This window comes from Excalfactoria chinensis, chromosome 3 (assembly GCF_039878825.1).
Source record: "Excalfactoria chinensis isolate bCotChi1 chromosome 3, bCotChi1.hap2, whole genome shotgun sequence".
In the NCBI taxonomy this organism is placed as follows: domain Eukaryota; kingdom Metazoa; phylum Chordata; class Aves; order Galliformes; family Phasianidae; genus Excalfactoria; species Excalfactoria chinensis.
The window spans coordinates 58,610,552-58,633,356 of record NC_092827.1 but is presented as its reverse complement, the minus strand read 5'-3'; the positions used below and the strand labels follow the sequence as shown (position 1 = coordinate 58,633,356).

The window sequence follows — 22,805 nt, the reverse complement described above, 5'->3', positions numbered from 1 at the left end:
TGACAGAGCCTTTAAATTGATAAAGCAGAAGGTTTATAATGAGTGCATTAGAGAAGTAAATGTTTTTGACAGTGATTGATGGCTTTATTGGACTTACTTTTTTTATTTTTATATAATAACAATCTGCCTATTTTATATGAAATTGCTTTTTCCTAAGGCAATTATTTGACATTGAGTCAAAGAATCAAGAGATATGACTACCCAAGAATATGTGTATATATATGTGTATATATATATGCATGCTTTGAAATAATATATTAGAGATATGTGAAAAAGAGTCTGTATGTGACTGATTCATATATCTTACAGATAGGAAAGCACCCCAGTTTCTGGTCACAAATAAGAAGTCTGAGCTACTTATAAGGCCTAACATTAACTTCCCATGTACAAGTTTTTGTTAATTTCAGGCCAATGTAAAGACATCAGTACTAATATGGGTCCTGAATATAGCTTGTAAAACATGGATTTTTTTTTTTTTTTCACTGAATATAGAAAAACACTGAATATTGAAAAAAGTTTGAATATTACAGAATTCCAAAATACATTTTTCTTCAAATATCGCCTTAAAAAACATTCATCTTAAAAGGAGTTTTTATTTTCATTTTGTTTTTTTTCTTAGTAATGCTAGAGGAAGCTGCAAGAAAAGATGTCACCTAAAATTTGGCCTTGCCATTTTTAATTCTTATTTTCAAATAAGTTTCCCTTTTCTCTGTTTGCTGATATATGCACCATATGTATTCAGTTTTAACTCTTGGGAAAAGATTTTTATTGATATAAGTTACAACATAACTCTTACACACTGCTAGTGTGTTCTGCAGATTAACTATAGTGAGTTGTTCATATTCATGCTTTGCAGAAGGCATTTATTTTATTATCTGTTGTATCACAATACCGCAGACATTCTGTATAATCCATACATTCAGCTAAAACCTCTTCCACATTGAGATAAAAAGGGAATATCAGCACAATTTTCATTTAATAGCAGATGGCGTTATTTAAAATATTCATTGTTGAAAGGATAAATTTCCCATATAAATGGAAAAGAACACTAAAACCACACTTTTTTTTTTTTTTTTCTTTTTTTTTCCTTCCAGTAACTTTAGAGAAAATGAAATAAAATATTCAGGAATATTTGGTAAAATTTTTGACTGTAAATCACTCTAATTATTCCATCCTGAAGAGAGTGAAATACAAAAAATAAATGAGACCAACAGCAATTAGTAAGTTAAATCACATTGCAGAGGCTAGTTATGCTCTGTTTTACAACTCTTTGTTCAAAAACTGTTTTTTCACACCAGGGAGAAAAATGGAACTATGGAATTCATAGTAGTATGACAATGGACAATAATGGAAAAAGCACAAAACAATTATGATGCCATTGTATTTTGCTCATATTCAGGTGGGATACTTGGTATTCCACCACAGAATATCTTCTCAAACTTGTATAGCAAATTAATCTGCACCATAAATCCAGTAAGACAACTTAGAATAGGCCTATATCGTCCATCATCTATGAGTCAGATCTAAAAATAGAAATTTCAAACACACACACAAATGTATGTGTATATAAAAAAAGTGGGAAAAGCCGAAGTACAAGTAGAATAACTTTGAGCTTAATAACTTGGACTTATTTGGGAAAAAATATGAGAATTTAGCAAATGCCATAAGCTACAAATATTTACAGCATCTTGGAATTTAAACATTATTATAAACGTAGTTTGGCAAATGATGGCTTGTTAATTTGTAATAGCAGACGCAGCTTTTGATACTGTCCATGAAATAGAATCTAGGCATTCAACTAAGATAAAGGCACTTCTTGACATTTATATGGAGAAAGTGGAAACTGTAAATTGAGAACATGGTAGACATTCTCATATTTGCTGAGAATTTTTGTTCCCAAGAGATTCTAATATTTCAGAGATGAGATTAATTAGTAGGGCTTAAAGATAAGAACTATGACAAGATAAATGCAACTACAGTAGTTTTGTAAATAACATATTACCTAAGAAAGATCTAAACTATTTGCATGTTTGACATATTCGATATTATAATCTTATAGGTATGCCATGGCAAGTTGAAAATGAGATAACTGAGCTGATGAGATAACACAGAATATTAGCAAGAGATTTTAGAGACCTAATACAATCTTATAGTGGAGAATAAACATTAGGACTTGTTAAGAACATACTCTTCTTCTAGAGTAACATCCACTTTTTTTACTTGTTCTTGGATAGATTTTGCCTGCTGCTGCAGGGCTTGTTTGCTCTTTGAACCAAGCTGTATCTCAGAAGAATTCTTCACCAAGTTTTCAGCTTGTACTGCCATGGCTCCACTGTTTCTAGAAAGTTCCTGTAATGATACAAGACATGTTAACACAACTGTATAGTTTCATTATTTACAAAAAAAAAGTTTTCCTCATCGTTTGTGGTTGAAAAACATTTTCTTACAGTTACATGTGCCCTAAACAGATATTATGAATGTGTAAATACACAGAAGAAACTCCTAAAGAAGCCTTACCCACCATGTTGCCTTTAAGTTCTGTTTGTTTGTTGGTTTGTTTTATGACATTTTTTCACTCTAACAAGCTATACTGAATAAAATATAGCAAGGGAAACTACATACTTTCAAAAGACATTATCCTTTTCAGAGATGTCTTTGTAATATTTTGTAGTTTGTAATTTCTCTTTGTTTAGGAACTGTTTTCTTTCATACATGTTAAATATAAATGGTCAACAAGGTGGAAATAATTTGGTATAAACTCCATCAATGGGTAAAAATGTAAAGAAATACAGAGCATTCAGGAAAGTCAGTCACTTGTAGTAGTAAATAAAATGGGCTGGGATGATCCTCTCATATGAAGAGCACCTGGCTTATGGCTTCCTTATAATGGAAGTCTCTACTTTCTCAGGGCTAGATGAGTGCCAGTTTGCAGAATCCACATTTAGCAAAGACCCATGTACATCAGAGCTTGATGCTGCTTAGCTTCCTAGTGTAAATGATTGCTGAACATAAAATGGGAAGTCCCCAAAATCATTTTACCTACCCGTACCCCCCCAATCTATTTACTTAATTTTTGTATCTTGAGTAATTCTTCATGATCTTTTCATGAAATAACTGTTTACCTCTGAACAATTTATGCAGTCTCGAATCTGTGTAGACAGTTTGTACCAGCATTAACATTAAATCATGCAAAGACTGTATGCAGTGCACTTGGAACATAACAAAAAAAAAAAAAAAAAAAAAAAAAAGTAGGAGGATATTTCAGCTACTGTATTTCACACAGGGAATACCTTCGTCTGATCCAGTTCTGAACACAGGCTCTCTAAACTGCTAAAGTTTAAGATACGTTCAAGCGCACAGCTTGCTTGATTAAGATATTTTACTACTGTTTCTTTGTCCCTTTCAAACTGCTCCCATTTATTTATTGTGACCTGGAAAAAAAAAGAAAGCAAGAAAACAAATGAATGAACAAAAAAGAAACCACAAAAACAAAAAGGACAAATGAGGGAAAATATACATATATCATTTTAAGTTACAAAAGAAGGGAAAAAGTCTGAAATACCTATAATAAAATAGAAATGTTTCTCCTGGAATGTTAACTATTCTACACATGAAAATGTTCTAAACCCAAAAAAAGCTATCATTCTTACAGTGATTCACTGATTTTGCACATTTTCTAATCAGTCAAGAATATTTAAAACAAAAAATCTTATATTTATAACTTATACATCTGAAGTGATGACTGCAGATGCTTACTGGTTTATGCTAGCAGGAATCAGCATTATCTAAAAGGATTTTCAAGTCTTCTCATGAAGGCCCTGGAGCATATCCAGAGAAGGGCAACAAAACTGGCGAGGGTTTGGAGCACAAGACTTATGAAGAGTGGCTAAAGGAGCTGTTACTGTTTAGTCTAGAGAAGAGGAGGCTCAGGGGAGCCTTCATTGCACTCTATGACTTCCTGAAGGGAGGTTGTGATGAGGAGGGGTTTGGCCTCTTCTCCCAAAGAACAAACAGGACCCGAGGAAATGGCCACAAGCTGTACCAGAGAGGATTTAGATTAGACATAAGGAAAAACTTTTTCTGTCAGAGAGTGGTCAGGCACTGGAATGGCTGCCCAGGGAGGTGGTGAAGTTGCTGTCCCTGGCAGTGTTCAAAAAGTGTCTGGATAAGGAGCTACAAGATATGCTTTAGTGGCTTGTGGTAGCAACTGAAATGGGAGGATGGTTTGACTAGGTGATCTTGTAGGTTCTTGTGGTTCTGTGACTTTATGAAATTAATTAGAGTAGAAAGTTATGGGGAAAAAAAGGTACTCACACATAAGGATATATTTTTTCTTTTTGATTGTATAGAATTTTGACCAACATTTTACTGATTAGCATTTTATTGCCAGTTACAAGAATTAAAAAGAACTATTTATGAAAAAAAAAAATAAAAATGTAAAGGACAATACAGATGGGTGCAAGAAGCTTTAAATTCTCTATCCCAGTTTAGTCAGTGATGAGTTATACAGCCTAAAGCAATTAATTTTATTTCTCTGTGACTCTTTCTTCTCTAAGTTTAGGATGACAACAACTGTTCGAACATTCTAGTCAAAGATTATATTTGTGCAATATCAGATGTTTCTACTGTAACATCCAGCTCGAGTACTCCAAATTAAAGGTCGTGCTCATTTTTAATAACCGTAACAGACAATTAGCTCATTGAAACAGTAGTTCACAGATGGCTACTGAAAATATTTATTATGATAGAAGAGCTGGGACTTTTAAATAGTTTCAAACAAAGCGCTATTCATTTATACATCTTTATTAAGATGTATATAGCAGCTTCAAGAATTTTTGATGGAGATACTAATCACAAAGATCCACAGGATCAAGATTCTGAGGTGAGAAAGTACATCCTGACTATTGCTTTTTTTTTTTTTTTTTTTTTTTTTTTTTTTTTAAAGTGGGATAAGGAAAAGTAGGGAGAATGAAGCAGATGTTTTTAGTTTTGTTTTCAAGTACCCACTTGCAATTGCTCTTCACGTTTCTCCATAGTCTGCTGCATGTTCTCCAGTGTTCCTTCTAGCTTTAGTAAATCTTCCTGCATTGCACTTGGCAGTCCACCTTCAATCTGCAGCTGTTTAGCCTGGAAAATCTGCTGTTGCACACCTTGTCTCTTTGCACGGAGTCTCCTTGTTCTTTGCTAGGAGGATTCACCCAATAGGAATGATCAGATTTTTTTCTCATTTGGGGAACATACAGAGAAATCACTTTTTGTAGTTTGCTATGGGGTATACAATAAGAATATTGAACGGAAATAAACTGTGGAAGTATTACTTAAGTCTCATATACTCATAAAGCATATGAAGTGGATTCTGAAAAGTATATAAACTTCATGTGGCATACAAATAGAAAGTGGCAATATATGGTTATTCATCCAAATGAATGTTTTAGAAGCTGCATAAGTTGAGTAATTGCAGCAGTATCCACAAGCATATGAATTTATCATGCATCCTCTGGGTAACAGGCTGAAGTCTCATATTGATCATAGCAATATATCAGCCTGCATTAGAAAGCAGTAGAGGGATGCCCAAGTTGTGTTTTGCTGTATAGAATTACTAGAAAATCACAGTTTTTCTTAGTTATGACTCTTGCAAACTTAATAAAGAGAATTATGACACTGGACATAATATAATTTGGTGAATACATACATTCTAGCTTAAAGAAAATGAAAAAATATGGACATTTATGGAGAAATTATTCTACCTGATGATGAAACAGTAGTTGCTGAGCTTGCAATAAACTTTCCGTATCCAAGATCTTTTCAGCTTCTGCTTGGGCTTCCTTAGAATTGTTGATTAACTCTTCAATTGCACTTTTAACCTCTTCTTTATATTGGACACAATCTCCAACAGTGCCTAATGTCCTTTCAATCTACAATTAATTATAACTTTATGTATTTCACGTTAAAAGGTACATTTATATTTAAGTGCACACATGTATTTTGAGTACCTTTTGTAAAAATGTATTGAATTGTCTAAACTAAAACCACTCTCATTTCCAGAATTCATAGCATATACCTTTAGCTTTACACTGATGAGTGAAATGTAGACATAAAATAAGACTGTGGAGATGTTTGTCTTTTTTAGGCATACTTCCTATTACATTGCCACAGGGCAAAGAGCTGCCTGTGACAGCCTCTTGCTGATGATCACTTAGAAAATATGTGCTGTCCTCAGCATTACAGGCTGATTCAGGTTATGAAAAACATGATACTCAATTCACAAAAATTTTGACACCTTTCAGATCTTCTACAGCAAAGCCTTGTCTAATCAGAAATATATTAAAAAGTGCACTCTTACCTTCGTTTTATGGACTACAACATGCATGTGGTGAAATTCCCAATCTTAGTTCACCAAATTTTATGAAGAAAATAATATATTTATTCAAGTTATCAGAAAGATCTCTGTTTGTATGACTTAGCTAACTACTTGTATCTGATTATCAGAAAAGGGTATGTCCTGGCAGTTTCTATAATTTAAGGTTTTCATAGCATTCTAGAACTAAGAAACAACTTACTTTCCATCTTCCCTTACTCTCTTGTTTTCCTTCCAATCCATATTCACTTCAGAGGAACATCCTGACTACTTGTGGCTTTGATATTTGGAGGAAAAAAAAAGCCTAAGTACTTTCTTATTAAAAAAAATAATAGATAAAAAGGCATTTTATTTATAATTTCTTGCAGTCATTTGGAAATCAGAACACTGGTTCACACTGATTTTCCAAACATACTTTTCACAACAAGGAAGTTCAGAAAAATTTGATTAGACAAATGCAAATTAAACTCATTTAGAAAACCTAAAAGGTCTTCACAGACTGACATTAACTATACAATTTGAAACCAGAAATGTCTGTCTGTATCAAACTGTTCTCCAGATAGATCTCTTCTGCCTTCTAAGTGAAGTACCAAGTTTCTCCTAATCTGTCTTTTTTACTGCAAGAGTCATATAGCAGCAAAGTCACCGAAATCCCACAGAACTAAAAGGTTTGCTGGAATCTTAGAAGTTCTACTTATTGGCCTGAAACTTGTCATGATTTCAATAGTTCCAGTATCTCACTACCAGGCATCTGCAACATTTTTCTGCAAATTCAGTGCATGCTCGATATCTTAATGATTGGAAACCACCTCAGTATTTTCTTTATTGTTTCAGCATAAAAGACACACAGATCAATATTAAAATCAAGTTATATATCCAATAGTTGATGGACTTTGCCAATGTTAATTAAGATGATTTTAGAAAACTTTTGTCTCTGAAAATGTTGACATTTTTTACTTACTAGGAATATTTACTAGAACACACTCCAGTTTTCTTAAATAAGAAACATCAAACAACCATCCAATCAAAGAAAAACAAACAAAAAAGTCAACCAAATATAATGCTGTCAGCAATTTTTTACTGCTAGTTGCACAGAAAACAATTTTTTCTTGTTGAATGCTTACAGTTTAACTAAAAATACACAGTAGGAAGCTTGTGAAGCCATGATTCATGTCATTTCGTGTGACATTGTAAATGGAGGTTTCTTGTTTTCCTCATACTGTACCTCAGCCAGCAAATCCAGAAGTCCTTTGAAGTCACTGGAAAGTTTACAAAGCTCATCTTCTGTTTTCTTTGCCTCCATATCAGTACATATTGTAGTAATAGCTGCAAGTCTAGTTTCCAGCCAGCTGTGATTTTCTCCCTGCTTGTTAATATCCTTCCTGATTTCCTACGTAAGGAAAAAAAAACACATTTTCTTCAAATAAAAAAAGTATTAATGAGTGCCATTCATGACGTCAGTTCAGAGGTTATTAATAAAAACATACTATTTTTGATCTTATCTTGAAACATTTGAAGTGTAGAATTTGAATCCCTTATTTGATTATGTTCCGAACAGTGGCTATATTTTTTTCTCGATAGACTTTAGAGAACTACATTCTATAAAGTAATAGAGGAGTACTTTCTGTTTACAAACTAGTACTTTTTACTTATAGAAGACAGATAGATGGTAGATACCTTGCATATATTTTCCATATATTGATCAAATAACTTAGTTACGATTTAAATCTTAAATAAAGCTTTCCCAAACACAAGCTTCATATGACATTAAGTTCTGTGTATTTTTATTATTATTACTTATTTTAATAGCTGTTCTCACTCAGATTTTTTTTGATGTCTTGATCTCAATGCTGATGATATCCTGCTGGAAGGTGAACTGCATGAAAAAATCAGGCTCTCTGGAGCAGGAATACCTGTTAAGCTAACAATCTTTCTGGTTTATCAGGGTCACCCTAATTATATTTTTCTGCAGAGTTAGAATCACAGAATGGCCTGGGTTGGAAGTGACCTCAAAGATCATGAATCTCTAGCCCCCCCACCACAGGCAGTGCCACCAACCTCCACATTTAGGAGGAGTGTTAGCCTTCAAAATCTGTTCATGACTTTCACAAAAACTGTTACGATATGTGATATTCCTGTTTAGTCTCCCAGCATGTAGCGGAAAAAGAAAAAAAGAAAAAATAGAAAAAAGAATGTTAAATTTTATCTGAAGAACCAGGACAGAACCTTCAGCTTTCCTACCATTTCTCTTGCCAATTCAAAGTGAATGGAAGACTGTCTCTGTCTCCACTACTATACTACTGTAGAAGAGATGTTTTACTATAGAAACTTTCCCTAAATGTATGACTATAACTTGATCCTTCATATCCAGTCCAGAAATTCTGGCTTTTCTTTGTTCAAAACTTTTTAACTGTATATGCAGCAGAAGGAGGTGCAAGTACTTTATCTACTTCATTCTGTATTTTGAATGTTCTGAACACACAGTTAAAGAGATTTGTTATTCTCTAGAATAGTAGAAGTAGGCCCTTCTGCCACAAATTGTTGCATTTGGAAATTTCTCCTGGAAATGTTTTTAAGAATACCAAGAATCAGCAGAATCCTATCTATGGACTCCATACTGTAGTACTTCATAACACATTTTTATCTAGTCACAGTTTCAATGACTGTGGCTTTGTTAGAATATAAGCCAATGTCTCACCCCAACAGATGATTTAAATTGCTCATATTTAGCAGTATCACTGACACTTTCCTTTATCCTCTTTAGCTCTCTCTCTGTAGACAAAATCCAATTTGCCAGTTCAGAAAATCTGAAATAAAACATCACATAATACAAAGCAAGGAAAAAGATTAGACAAAAATGAACAGCACTAAACAGTTATCTTTTAAATTTATGGCAATAATTATAAAGCCCTCAAAATCCCACCACAATATATGGAATCACTACATGAAGTATAATTATAGGTAACTTGAAGTTAACAACACAGTATTTAACATTCTTTATGTGAATCTGTAATGACATTTAGAAGCATGATCACACATAACATACTACCAGACCCATATAGGAATTGAGCTGACACCTGTTTGTATAGCTCTTCCAGGTGTCTGAATGCTCTGTTAGTTTTGTGTATGTACTGTCTATCTGAGATTTGAGCTCCTTCAGGATTCGTTGGCTACTTTCCAATGTAGCCCTCACTGGATCAGAAACTGGAAGTTTATGGCACAGTTCTTCAATCCGTTGTAATCTTTTCTCACAGAGATGGTAAGATCCCTTGTCACCAAAGAATAACTGATGGGAGACAAAGCAGAAAATTTAGCAAAAATATAAATTGGCAGAATTCATAAAGCTATCTAAATTGCACTCTAGGATATGCTAAGCTCCTATGTCATACACACTCCTAACTGAGCTCCTAGGTATTAGCATGAAAGGATCATGAAAGGATCATTATTTGTTGAAGGCTCAAATAATTTATTGAATTTCATGGTGCATAGAGCGTTTGGTGGCTAGAGCTGGTCAGAACTTCTGTTTATCATTTACATTCAGATGTATTTCTATAAATACCCACTTACTGGCATATTAATCATACCTTGTGCTCTTCGATCATCCTTTCTCTGCCTTCTCTGGTTAGCACCTTATTCTGTCGAGCTAGTTCTGCTTTGCACTCCTCCACTGTGACCAGGAGCTTGCTTTTCTGCACTTCAATCTTCAAATGGATCAAATGATACGGGGCTTCCATTTGAAGATCCTACACTCCCACAGGGGCAATAAACAAGCACAGAGATAAAACAACATACCCGTTATCTCTGTGTGAATTTACTACAATTAAACTATCTAATAACTCATGATATAGAAAACAAAGCATATACTTGAATGAATACATAGGATTTTCTCAGTATTCATTTAAGAAAATCAAATAACTCTGTTACCATGATCTAATGTCTCATATCTATGATAAATGCACATGTTTCTGGGACCCAGAATATGTGTGTATATATATGCATATAAGACAAGTCTCAGAGACATCTTGATCCTCAGCAAGATACTCCAGATATTTTCTGTATAAAAACAATAAAGCAAACATAGTGAAGCTGCATTCACACCTGCTCACAGAGGTTCCTGTTAGTGTGCCAGTGAGAAAGCACTCATCCATTACTCTGGTTTTAATTGGAGTAACATGCTGTAACAGGCAAAAAAATCCATAGCTTATGAGCCATACATGTTCTGTTCTCAGTGCTTTTGGTGGATGACACAATTTAAATCTATCTCTTATACATTTGCTTTCCTAATGTTAGGAAAATAACTGCAGTTATCCTACATCAACTTAAAGAACAGCTAGCATCTACACTCAACAAAGTTTCTCACCACAGGTATCAGTGTCTGCATACAGAGGAAGACTCTTGACCACTTGATCTGGCAGAAGGTGTTTGTAGATATATTTGTGGCTGATTTTGAAAAGTACTTTTTAAATATAATTGTATAGGAATAAAAAAAAGTAACTTTTTTCTTCTTCTTTCACATATATATTCAGCGTAACGGTCATGTGGAAACTTCCCTGAGTTAAGATTTAGAACTTCCAGAGAAATTGTTCAATGTCACTCACCTTCCACTGCCTATGGAGTTTCCTCACAGCTTCCTGCAGGCTATGTTGCTCTTGTTCAGGAAGGATGTCAGTAAGTTCATCACAAGCTTTCAGGAAGGCATTTAGGACTCTCTGGTCCAATTGGTTAAAAAATTCCTGAGTTTGAATTGGAAGGTGGAAAGGTGAGAAGATGAAGCCCGTTTCTAATACCTGCTAGCATGAAGTTCCCTAACACACTCTGTAAGTTTCGAATTTACTTCTGCTGTACAAAAGAAATGGAATTTGATCTCAGGAAAACTTATTCTAGCTATTTATAATCCAGAAAAATAATTAATTCTAGGACGCCTAGACAGGGCACAGGGTTTTAACAAAATAGGTTTTAAAGCCATTTGCTTAAGTAATGGTTATAATACAGACATGAATATTCATTCATCTGAAAAAACATCAGCTGATGTGTGAGTTGATTAAAATGTAGACTAGTGCTCTCACTCCAAAGAGTTCTTCAAAATCAGCCTTTACCTCTAAGGGGTTCTACATTCTGCACTTCCTGGTTGCTTACATTCATCAGTAAGAGGGATTTTTATTTTATTTTTTAACTTTTCCTATTCCAATATTAGTATTTGATCTGATTTTTACAATTTCAACACAGGGAAGAAATCCATGACAGTTTTAAAATTAAGTAGCCTTTATGCACTTAAAAATCACAGAATCACGGAATTTCTATAGAAAAATCAGAGAATTTACTCACGCTATGCTTTCTGAGAAGCTCTTCAGGATTTCCTTTTTCTTTTAAGCAATAATTAGCAATCTGTATCACTTTCTCCAGTTCTGCTCTAGACTCCTCAAATTTCTTCATCAAACGACTATTTGCTTCTATGTTTTTCCTCCAGTCACCAGCTTTCCTGACCATATTCTGAGTTACAAGCAAAGAAAATGAGTGGGCACATTCTCATTGCTATTTACTGTTTTATGACAAAAATGCATGCTTGAAATAGACAGAAAAGCTTTAGTTTCTACTCCTCTTGCTTTGAAACCTTAGTCTTGTTGCATGAGTGAATGGTTACCATTCCAGAATCAAGTAAAAAAAAATTAATGGAAGAAACACTCATTCATTAGTTCAGCTGAACCAAGGTAAATCCAGAACTGTGTACCAATCACTGACTTTATTTTCTCACTGATTACTCATCGCAGTGTTAGAAATTATAACAGTTTTACCCAGTGAGCTAATCAAATCCTTAACTGTCAATTTAAACGTATTGCTAAGACTTTTTAAAGGTTGCAGATAACTTTGCTTATAACATTAGAATCATATAGGAATGCAGTCTTTATGTGAGTAAAAGCCAGCTTCTGAATTCATGTTTTTATGTATGTATATACTGAGAGATAAATCATGGTTCATCCTTACAGAATCAGAATAATTAATGTCTAACATGGTAAATTTCTGAAAGCACAACTGTATCCGACTCTGTAAACGCAAATATAACTTAAATAAATAATTTCTAAGTGGTAAATAAAAAACTGTGAATCTTAAATTAGAGCCCCCAAAATACAACATAAATTTTAAAATCTACCTCTCAGGGACAATTCCTTACTGACACAGGTAATTTCCTTTAGCTGGACACCTGAAGATCTGAACCCAAGACATTAGATATCATTCCAGACTGGGGCTAAGTAGCCCTGAAAATATCAGTATTACTAGTAACAAAATATAAATCTGAAGGCAAAGGGGACCCTAGACCATTCTATGCATTTCTTACATTTCTTATATTGGAAAATATGTATATGCATTTGCAACTTCATCTTCAGAATCTACTGCATTTTCTGAGAAAACAGAAAGGCCCAGAGAAGTAACAGCAACTGACAGACTTTCTGTCTTACATGCTTTATGTAAAGGGAATGTATATGAATATAAGAGCAAATAATTAGTCAAGGCAGGAAACTCAGAGGAAATAAAAAATGGTGTGGGAGCTCATGGGTGGAAGAGGACATTTAGTCCCCTGTACACTTGTTACCAACAGAGCTACAGAGGACTGAATTGTTGATTTGGGAGGATGTATCAGATGCATATAAATAAGGTTTTAAAAATAGTGTAATTACCTGAAAAGTAATCTGAACTTGTGTAACATTCTTCTGAAATGTTGACTGATGGAAATGCTGCAGCACTTCACTAGAAGCCACGCACTGCAGGATACTCTGACTATTTCTCTCAATGAGGGACAAAGCTTTCTTGCAGTTTTCTTGATAAGCTACCAAATCCTGAAAGAAAGAAACATATATCCACCCTGGCCTGGAACAAAGGAGAGAAAAGTTTGGCAAAATAACAGGGAGATCTTTTTTTAACAATAAGAACAAAAGGGACAAAGTCACAAAACATTAGATGGAATAACACAAGTCAGATAACTCTTTCCATAGATGCAGAGTTCTATATATAAATAGATTTCTAACTACCTGTTAAAAATAAATAAATAAATAGACATGTACCAAAGGCATTGGGACAGCTTTTGGAGAATGCGGGTCAGTATATAAATATATGACTAGTTTTTATGGGATGTTTTTATTTATTGTACAATTCTAAGTTGACCACAGTGAAAATGGACATAAGACAGGCAAATCTTAACAGCAGTTTGACCTTGCCTTTCAACAAATTATTCTTTCTTTCAGCTACTGGATTTCACATTTTATAACAAATAAGAATTATACATAGGGAAAAAAAAAAAAAAAAAAAAAAAAAAAAAAAGGAGAAAAACATGAAATCATAAAACCCGAAAAATAAATAAATAAATGAAACTAGTCTTGTGGTGAGGAAACCGTTCTGTTGAAAGAACACTATTTCTCAGCACAAATTTCCATTTAATCTGTTCAGCAGAAGTCAGTGTCCTTCGCAGAGCTGAGTAGATTTCAGTTATTTGATGGTAAATAACTGCAGAGGAAACATGTAATTTTATCACAACTTTCTAGGTTTGGCCAACTTTCAGAAGTAGAGGAAAGGAGCGCTTACAAGTTACTACTTAAACAGCAGATTGGATATGTCAGTAGCATGGCGTTCATATGTAGAAGAGAAGATTGAACAGTGAAGTTCATCAGACATATTTTTTTTAATAATATCAAACCTTGTAGTCATTGGAAAATAAAACAGTTAGTGTACATATAAATATGCACCAAATTAATTATATTGGCTCTTTTTGTTTGCTTATTTTATATACTTCTGCTTCCCATTAGAAAATAAATATAAAAAAATCTGGAAATTAAATTGTAAATATTTAGAGAAAGCAAAGCTTTTTTTTTTTTTTTTTTTTTTTTTTTTTTTTTTTTTTTTTTAAGGTGAGTTGTTTTCTAAACTTACTTGAGCTTTTTGCTTAAGAACAGTTGTAGGCTGTGCTTCAGGATCCAGTATAGAAATTATTTCATTGACCTTTTCAAGAGATTCATAGAAATTTGTTATTTGTTTCTCCTGTTCTTCAAGTGGTGACAGCAGATGCTGGCATTCATACAGCAGGGCACAGGAATACTCCTTGACCTTTTAGACATTTTAAAGAAAAATACTTTTTAAGAAGGTGGTAAATTTTAACAAACAGCAGCTTTATCAGTGTGCAAATTAATATAGTTGCTACCTCCTTCTTTTAAGGTCAATATCAATAATATGTTAATTAAAGATTATAATGCATTTAAGGATGACAGTCTTGACATGCAGAAGTAGTAACATTTTCTACATCTGAATTAACTCAATTGTTACCATATATATGCTTGAATGCATATTTCTGAGTTTAATGTCTGTAAAAAGAAAAAGTATTCGGCAACCTTGCTCAGCTGCTCTTTGATCCTTGTCAAAGTTGCAAGCATTTCATTTACTTCTTCTTGAGAAACTTCTTTTGTAACAAGTTGTGCTGTTCTTGTGACCATTTTGTATTGAGCTTCCATGACAGGCAATTTCTGCTTAATATTCTGTAACAAATATTTTGTAAAAATATAATTAAGGAAAAAAATCAACAATGGCATTATGCATGCACTGAGATGTAAGAGATATATCCCAATTTTTGTCGCAGTGGACTGTGAATATTAGAGAATGTTTCAAATGATTCAAATATTTCAAATGAAAATTTTGTATCATCATAAGACCATGACAATCAGTCAATTCACACAGATGTGAAATGAAATTAAACATAAACCAATATCCAAGTTGGACAGAGTTTTGGAGATGTGTTCTAGGAATGTCAGCCACAGAATAGAAGGCTTTAAGTTAGCTATATTATAAGTTATTCAAAAGTACCACTAGTGAAAAAAAAGTAAAAATGGAAATGTATGCAAAAATAGTATTACATTTTACCCATTTTACATTTTGCTCTTTTGAAAGAGGAAGAATGGATGGTAGAAAACACTTACTTCCAAATCTTGTATGAACATCTTCACGTCTAGGACGGACAGCTCTACAGCTGATGAAAATTTTCTATTGCTTCCATCAACAAAAGCTGTCAAATTAGCCACACCATCCAGGTATTCTTTCTGCATTTTGTCCAGTTCATCTGCCCGAGCATACTGTGAAAATATATAGAAGGAAAAAAAAAGTCAAAAAACTTAATCAAATGTCACAAATTCCTGAAGTGAATTTGTATGTATTTCAGAGCAACTTTTGTTACTAGAAAAATTATATTCAATAAACTACTAAGTAATGGAAAATGATTTTCTTAACTAAGGATCTGCGTTATTTTCAGTGGTGCTGATACTTAAAAGGATGACATTTATACAATTGTTCAGCCTTTCTAAATGTTTTGATCATTCTGAAAACCCCAAATTGTCATTTGTTTCTACCCATCTAGTTTGTACAAGTTACAATAGAAAAAAACAGGGAACGAGGGGCACTCATTATTTGCATTTCCATTTAATTTGACTGAAATGTTAGAAAACAGATTCAACATCTTCAAATAAGCAATTACTGATTATAAGTCACTGAAAAGGGAAAATACTGTTGGATGTATCTGGATAGTTAGTAATTATATTTTCTAATGTGTTCATGAAGTGTGAAATACTTCTGCATAACCTTATCTTGTCTCTGCTTTTTAAAGTGATCATAAAAGCAATACTTCTTGTCCAATGTGTTGAATGTCTTCTAGCAGATATGTCTTGTTGTTTGCTTGTTTCATTTATTATTAGTGCTTCCCAGTGCATGACACTGATCTAATGCCTGACTGATTTGGGGAACACTTAGCTAGCTTGCATTGAACATGCTTACGGTTCCAGGACAGTAATTGAACATAACTGCAATTAAAGAGTAATATTAATGTTCACAATTTTAACTACTTAGTTTTACAGAGCTTACAATAAGAATAGGCATGTAAAAGTCATTATTTTCTTATAAGAAATTAGAAGTTATGAATGAATAATATTCCCTGTGTTGAGAATACAAAGATAAAATACAAATTATATTAGCTGTAAATGCAAAAAAGGAAAAATAAAAAACTGTATAATCAAAAATATAAACAAAACAAATGTCCCAAAAGCAATTAACATCCATCAATGTTTCGATTCTAATATAAATAATTATAAACAACTAGGCACTTTAGTAAGTTGTTCTATAGTCCTGCTAGTGGGGCAAATTGTCTCCCTGGCATGGAAATGTCAAATTAAACATAAGTATTTAAAGTAACAACAGCAAAAACACATACTTGCTTCACTTGCATAAACAATTCTCTCCATCTTCCATTTAGTAACAGAAGTTGCTGCTTAAGGTCCCTGGAAATGGTCTCATCACATGTTTCAATCAGAAAATTACCAGCATCATTCATGGCTGTGTGCTGTTGGATCCAATGCGGTAAGTGCCGGAAGAAATCCTGAAGAAGAAAATGAAAGCACCTTTCCTAAACTTTTGCAAATAGTGTTTATGTTAAACCATTAAACTAAAATTTTGTCACTAGCTAATGGTTTGATAAAGCTCTTTGAACAGTTACTCTCCGAAGTCATACAGGCTTATGAAACTTACAAAATTCTGGCTTTTAAATGGATATGCCACAATAGAATTTTATAATGTTTGAGCACAGTCTATTGGATTAAAAATTGCCACTAGTTTACAGATAGCTTATTTTACTGCAGTGAGTAGCTTCAGTTAAACTGGTAGAAATCCTCCTTAAGAGAAAGGATTTGGTCTGTAACTGAAATCAGTCGGTATTCATCCAGTTTGCAATCTGAAAAAAAAAAATTCTTCACCACTGCTTCCTTCAGAGCAGATGAGAGGGGAAGGAAAAAGCGAGACTGTCGCTGATTTTTTTCCCCTATTCCAGTGAGACAGTCTAAATAACCCACCTACTGTGCCAAATGCTTGCCTACATCTTGTAGGCAAGCACACGCTCATGAGTTGGCAGAAAGGACAAACTTCCTCTCTGCATCCCTTTCTTTTTGCTCTCCAGGAGAAAGGGCAGCTGTTCTTAAGAAAAGCATCTCCAGGCATTATTGCCACAGCTATATCAGTGAGCTCAAGGACTCAATCACTCTCTCCTGATTGTCCACATTATTTAATGGTTCGTATGTTCTCTAACATGATTTTGGCATCTGGCAGCTGCCCTCCTCTGAGACAGTACACAATTCAGTGGAGTGCTCAGGGCAATTACTGTTTCTAGTGGACTAAATCAATGAGGCTGCCTTCTTTAGGGAGAAAAATAGAATAGTCACAAGGACAGAAGCTGCAGAGTTCCACTTGGTCCTCAAGACCAAGGAAGGGGCACTGAACCATTTCGGTAATGGCTCTCAATCTACTCTAAAAATACATGACTTCTCATGCAACAGTGTTGGTTCTGTGTACCCCCTTGCTTCAGACACAGGTGAAAAAAGATGCACATTACAAGAAGACTGTGACTAGACGTGCTTATGAGGCACCACATGTAAACAAAAAAAAGTAGAAAAATTGGCTTGTTTATTAATAAACTTGCTGTAAAATTTTGAGTACTTTACAGGAGAAAAATTCTACAGCATACTGATATTTTTCTTTCAGATTTTCTGTGACAGAGCTTCATAACAAAACAGAGAACCCAATGACAAAGTTAAGAAACAGCTTTTTTCTGCAAAAAGAGCAAGAGTACTTACTGGTTTTGAAATAACACAGAGACAATGGATAGAAGATGAAATTATCTATGCCTGGGACAGAATTTCAAATAAGCACCAATTAAATCTTTATATAATATTACCTACTCTCATGTACTCTAGGGTAACTCCTTTAGTGTGGGGTTGGACTAGTTGCTCTCTAGAGGTCCCTTCCAACCCCTACAATTCTGTGATTACTGATGTATAGGTAGTTTTACAGAACAAATATTTGGAAATGTTTAAAAAGTTTGCCATATAGCAAGCAGAAGTTATCATCTTTCACATGGGACTCAAGATACTTGGGAATGACAACTGTATAACCGTACAAACCCATAAGTACTTTTTTAATAAATGAATGTTAAAGCTGCTAATCAAAACTCTCCTTGGAACTAAGGGAACACTATTCCTGTGGACGTCTAGATTCAACATTAATAATAAAAGTAACTTAAAATACATATCACAATCTACAGGTGGTTTATATTACTTCTTAATAACTGCTAACAGTTTTGATGCAGTAGAGTATACTTAATATATCAGCATTCTGTGAAGAATAATGCTTTCATGCCCAAAGGTTTTTAACACAGCTTGTAGAAACTCTTTGTATCTCATAAAAATAAAAACTAGCTTCTCAGACTAATCCATCCTTCTTGCTTTATATTACCTACTTTTAATAGTTACATTATTTCATAGGTTTATTTTTACTTTAAGTCTATTCCATTATAACAATAACTTTAACTACCAAACTTCTACCAAAAAATATAGTACTCTGTCACATCGTGATGTCAATCTTATATTTTACAATTTACAAAACCAGAAATTAAAAACATCCTACTCTTACCCAATCTCAAAAGAGCAACTATTAAATGAAGCATTATTCAGGTCAACCTGGGTCATTACTGAACTGTCACAAACATGAATCATAGCTCGTCAGTATCAGAACACAGCATGGTAGCAAAAGAGGCATTATATGACAGCAGGTTCCCAGGGGGAGCTGTACAAAAAAGTTCCAAAACACTTGGGAAAGTGATTAATTATTTAACTTTTCTTCTTTGCATTTATATATATATATCTATATATGCTATACAAGTATACATTGAGAAAGCTATGATCAATATAGAGAGTGTGCCAGAAACTGAAAAATATTCTGAGTATTGCAATAAGGATAATTTGTGTATCATTGCATCCATTAAAAATTGCCAGCATGAACTTCTCCCTCTTGAATGACATTCTGTAAACTAACCAAAGGAAATGCAAAAGCACATTCCATATTTCATATTTTACAGAACACTCTTATATATTTGGTATTAGTTCATACCTTTTTAGACTGTTCAGTCTGATTGAGCATTTTTTCAGCATCCTCCAACCAGGCTTGCAGACCTGCCACAGTGCTGCTGTATCTGTCCCAGTTAGCAATTACTTCTTCCAACATGCTTCTTACACTTCTCACCTCTACTGAGAGGTTCCTCCACTGTGCTGTTGTTTCACTCATGAATTTCATCACACTCTCAACTTCTTCTACTAAGATACAGGAAATACATTGATTATTTTTGTCATTTAATTTTTAATATTTTACTCACTGTAGTCCTTATTCCAGAAGGAAGAAACAGAGGTAAGGAACAGAACCCAAGTAAATCCCGAGACTTCATAATATATGCAGAATACTGACAAATTAGCTTTCAGCTAAGGTGACCTCTAATTTGCACCACTGTTTCTGATTTCATATAAGTGATTACTTACCCTCAGTAAAATAATTTGCTTTTAGATTTTGTTATATGATTGAGTAAATCTATTAATTTACCTTTTTTTTTAAGATTATCTTGTCAATTACATAAAACTTGAGTGTCACCGTCATTGACTTAAATTTCCCAACAGAAAAGATATCCATTTTCTCTGCAAGTCTGCTAATCATTCTGGAAGCTGCAGCAGCCTTCCACAGACATTACAGTGTAATTATGTCAGTGGAGATTAAAGTGATCTTATGTCTGTAACTACCTTGGTCAAATATTGCGCTCATGCATTCTTCGTCAGTGCAGCAGGGCTGCTCAGCAATGACTGGATGTATCTGTTGAATTAGCTACACATTTCTTTCATGTATATCCGGTACAACCATCATTTGGGTTGCTCTAATAATTTTTCACAGTTAATGAAGAAACGTAAATCAGTTAGGAGATACTTCTGTTTCCACATCAACCCTTGGACTAGCTCTCTTTCTGTCTTTCTTAGTGAATGAAGCCAAGGTGGGGAGAGCCCCAACCACTGGAACATGTCATGAATTGGTTCATTGACACACTATTGAGCCCAGTTCAGCAATCCAGAAGATAGAATGAACCAGTAGAAAGTCTGAGCATGATCACCACCATCTGAACATTAAGGAAGTTAAAAAGTAATGGGCTGCTCTGTACCAGTTGGCCTCATGCTAGAGAAAATGCAAAATTGCTACCACAAGTTGTAGAGTTTCAGGCAGATTCCAGCTGCTGTATAGCTCTACTGCACTGAATACACAAATCTTAGGTGATCATTTTTAGGAGATATCTATGTCTAAAGTGTCATTCCCACAACAATAGAAACACAAGCAGTTACCTGAGCCATTTGCTTTGGCATACATTTCAGCTGCTCTTTTCAAGATCTGGTATGTAACTTCATATTGCTCAAAGAATTTACTATTTTCTATAACAGACTGAAAGGAAAAAGACATTACAAAAGAGAAAACAAATATAAATTTTAGAACATGTATCCTGAAATTACACCAGAAGAGCAATGACAGTTTTAACTTCATTATTTCTTCATTTATTTATGAAATAATACTAAAACTTCTTCTTTTCAAATTAATAATAGAGTAGTCTTTCCCCTAACAAATTGAGTTTATTTAGTTTGTCTAAGGAAAGAATATTTAATATGTTGTCAGTTAGTTTGTTAGTTAATCAGTTGCTGAAATTCTTAGAATATTATACATGGAAGGGTGCAGAAACTGAACAATTAAATTCACATGATCAGAAAATAATGTTATTGGAAAAAAAAATTAAATTTACTCCCTTATAGGAGGCTCACGCAAAAAAAAAAAACAAAAACAAAAACAAAAAAACAAAAAACAAACAAAAAAAAAAACACAAAAACACTACTGTAAAAAACTAAAACCTGATAAATGCTTAAAAACATCCCTGAATTAATCCTTGCAGAAAGGCAGATTTTGTTTTAAGATATGGAATATGTATGACCTATCCTTCATTTTGCTTCTTCTTTCATTGCAAGTGGTAAAAATAAGATTAAGGAAACAATGAAGAAAAGATGCTGGTTTCTGAACTGCAAAGCAGTTCTTCTCTATGTTATGCAAATATGGTATATTATATCATATCTTGCATTATCACTACTAAAAAAACAAAAAGAGGGGAGAAAAAAATCCCTTTTTAAAGGGCTTTTATGTTATCCTCCCAAAAGTACTTATCTAAAGTTTTGGAGTGGTTTTATGACCTATTCTATGTGACATGCCTCTGCTGCAGATCTACACATCTCAGGTAAATGGCTCTCTAATATGCACAGAATAGACAAACTTTTATTTGCAGAACTGTAAGTTTGGTAATACAAAGTTTTCAAAGTACCAAAGTTTCAATGTTTACCATAAAAATTTTCAAAGGTCAGTGTATTTGGGAGAGGAGAATTAGATCTTGTGTTTATCAACCCACATAATATAAACACAATAAGCAATTTTAAAAATGAAGCCACCAGATTGTAGCTAAATAACCTCTGTTGTATAATTTACAGTTACAGATAATATGTCAAACCACCAGTTATCTGACATGTAATTTAGAAATGTGTTTATAACCGAGGAAATTCAAAACATTCAGTATTTCTTTTGCCCTAATATTAAAAAATAATAAAACCAAAGCCTGTCAAATACAAAGATCTATATTGTCTGCCATGGACATTTGACAAATTCCTGACTTTTTACTTTTGTTAGACCAATACCCACAGACATTTCATCCTGAACCGAAACCTCTTCATACGAACAGATTGTACCAAACTGTTTATATAATACTGATCACAAGTGCAATTGCAAATATATTCCAAAATGAAACATATAAATTGTATTGAGTAAATTTCTCCCATCTGTCAAGATCCCTTAAAAATATTCAGCTATTCCCAAAACTATATATCATATATTGCCAAAAATGCACTGACACAGTGATAACAAAAATCAGTGCTATGGGTTAAAAGCCATGGATGGCTATATCCAGTATCTCCACTACAGCTGAGACTTTGGTGCAATATAGTATTCAGTTTGATGACATACAGTCTGTACTGACCTTTACTTCTGGTATATGACACATAGATGAAAAGATGGGATAAATTAGCAACCAACACTTTTATTTTTAACTTCACTACACAAATATTTTCTGTCCGTGTGTTATAATTCAGAAACTAACTACGCATGCTCCTAGAATGCCAATATAGCTCAGTTGGTTTTGGCAGACAAACATGCTCTCCCTCTTTTTTATTTATTTATTTTTTATTTATTTTTTTTCATATTTCCTACTGATATAATCACTGAAGGTACTGACTACAGCTTTCCTAGTTAAGACTCCTAATTAAACAGAAGAGAAACATTCAGCTTCTGCTCCTAGAAACTTGGCTGGACTGACAACAAAATTATTTTTTCATCACAGGACACTTAGAAGGAAATATAAATTAAGGTCACCAGGAATGAAACTGAATTCTATCATCTTGTCTGAGTTTCCTCATTTTGATAGCACACAATTTCATAAATGATGAAAGGAAGCATTTTCTTTTCCCTAATAACCAGCTCA

The 22,805-nt window shown here is 33.7% G+C and overlaps 1 protein-coding gene across 16 annotated transcripts in view; it reads right to left on the bottom strand.

Annotated features, from left to right (window-relative positions):
• The window catches only part of SYNE1 (spectrin repeat containing nuclear envelope protein 1), a 282,607-nt gene that overhangs the window by 178,353 nt on the left and 81,449 nt on the right, over positions 1-22,805 (bottom strand). For 13 of the 16 annotated variants that reach the window (XM_072332285.1, XM_072332289.1, XM_072332288.1 and 10 more), the window contains 17 exons: positions 20,584-20,680; positions 19,319-19,521; positions 16,596-16,760; positions 15,316-15,468; positions 14,734-14,877; positions 14,279-14,452; positions 13,033-13,191; positions 11,684-11,848; positions 10,957-11,091; positions 9,943-10,101; positions 9,436-9,644; positions 9,057-9,165; positions 7,584-7,748; positions 5,748-5,915; positions 5,008-5,184; positions 3,291-3,431; positions 2,189-2,349 (listed from right to left, as the gene is read on the bottom strand). In XM_072332285.1, coding sequence (XP_072188386.1) covers positions 2,189-2,349; positions 3,291-3,431; positions 5,008-5,184; positions 5,748-5,915; positions 7,584-7,748; positions 9,057-9,165; positions 9,436-9,644; positions 9,943-10,101; positions 10,957-11,091; positions 11,684-11,848; positions 13,033-13,191; positions 14,279-14,452; positions 14,734-14,877; positions 15,316-15,468; positions 16,596-16,760; positions 19,319-19,521; positions 20,584-20,680 — 2,684 coding nt within the window. The remainder of the gene's footprint in view (positions 1-2,188; positions 2,350-3,290; positions 3,432-5,007; positions 5,185-5,747; positions 5,916-7,583; positions 7,749-9,056; positions 9,166-9,435; positions 9,645-9,942; positions 10,102-10,956; positions 11,092-11,683; positions 11,849-13,032; positions 13,192-14,278; positions 14,453-14,733; positions 14,878-15,315; positions 15,469-16,595; positions 16,761-19,318; positions 19,522-20,583; positions 20,681-22,805) is intronic. The other 3 variants (XM_072332286.1, XM_072332282.1, XM_072332296.1) reach the window with 1 other exon arrangement.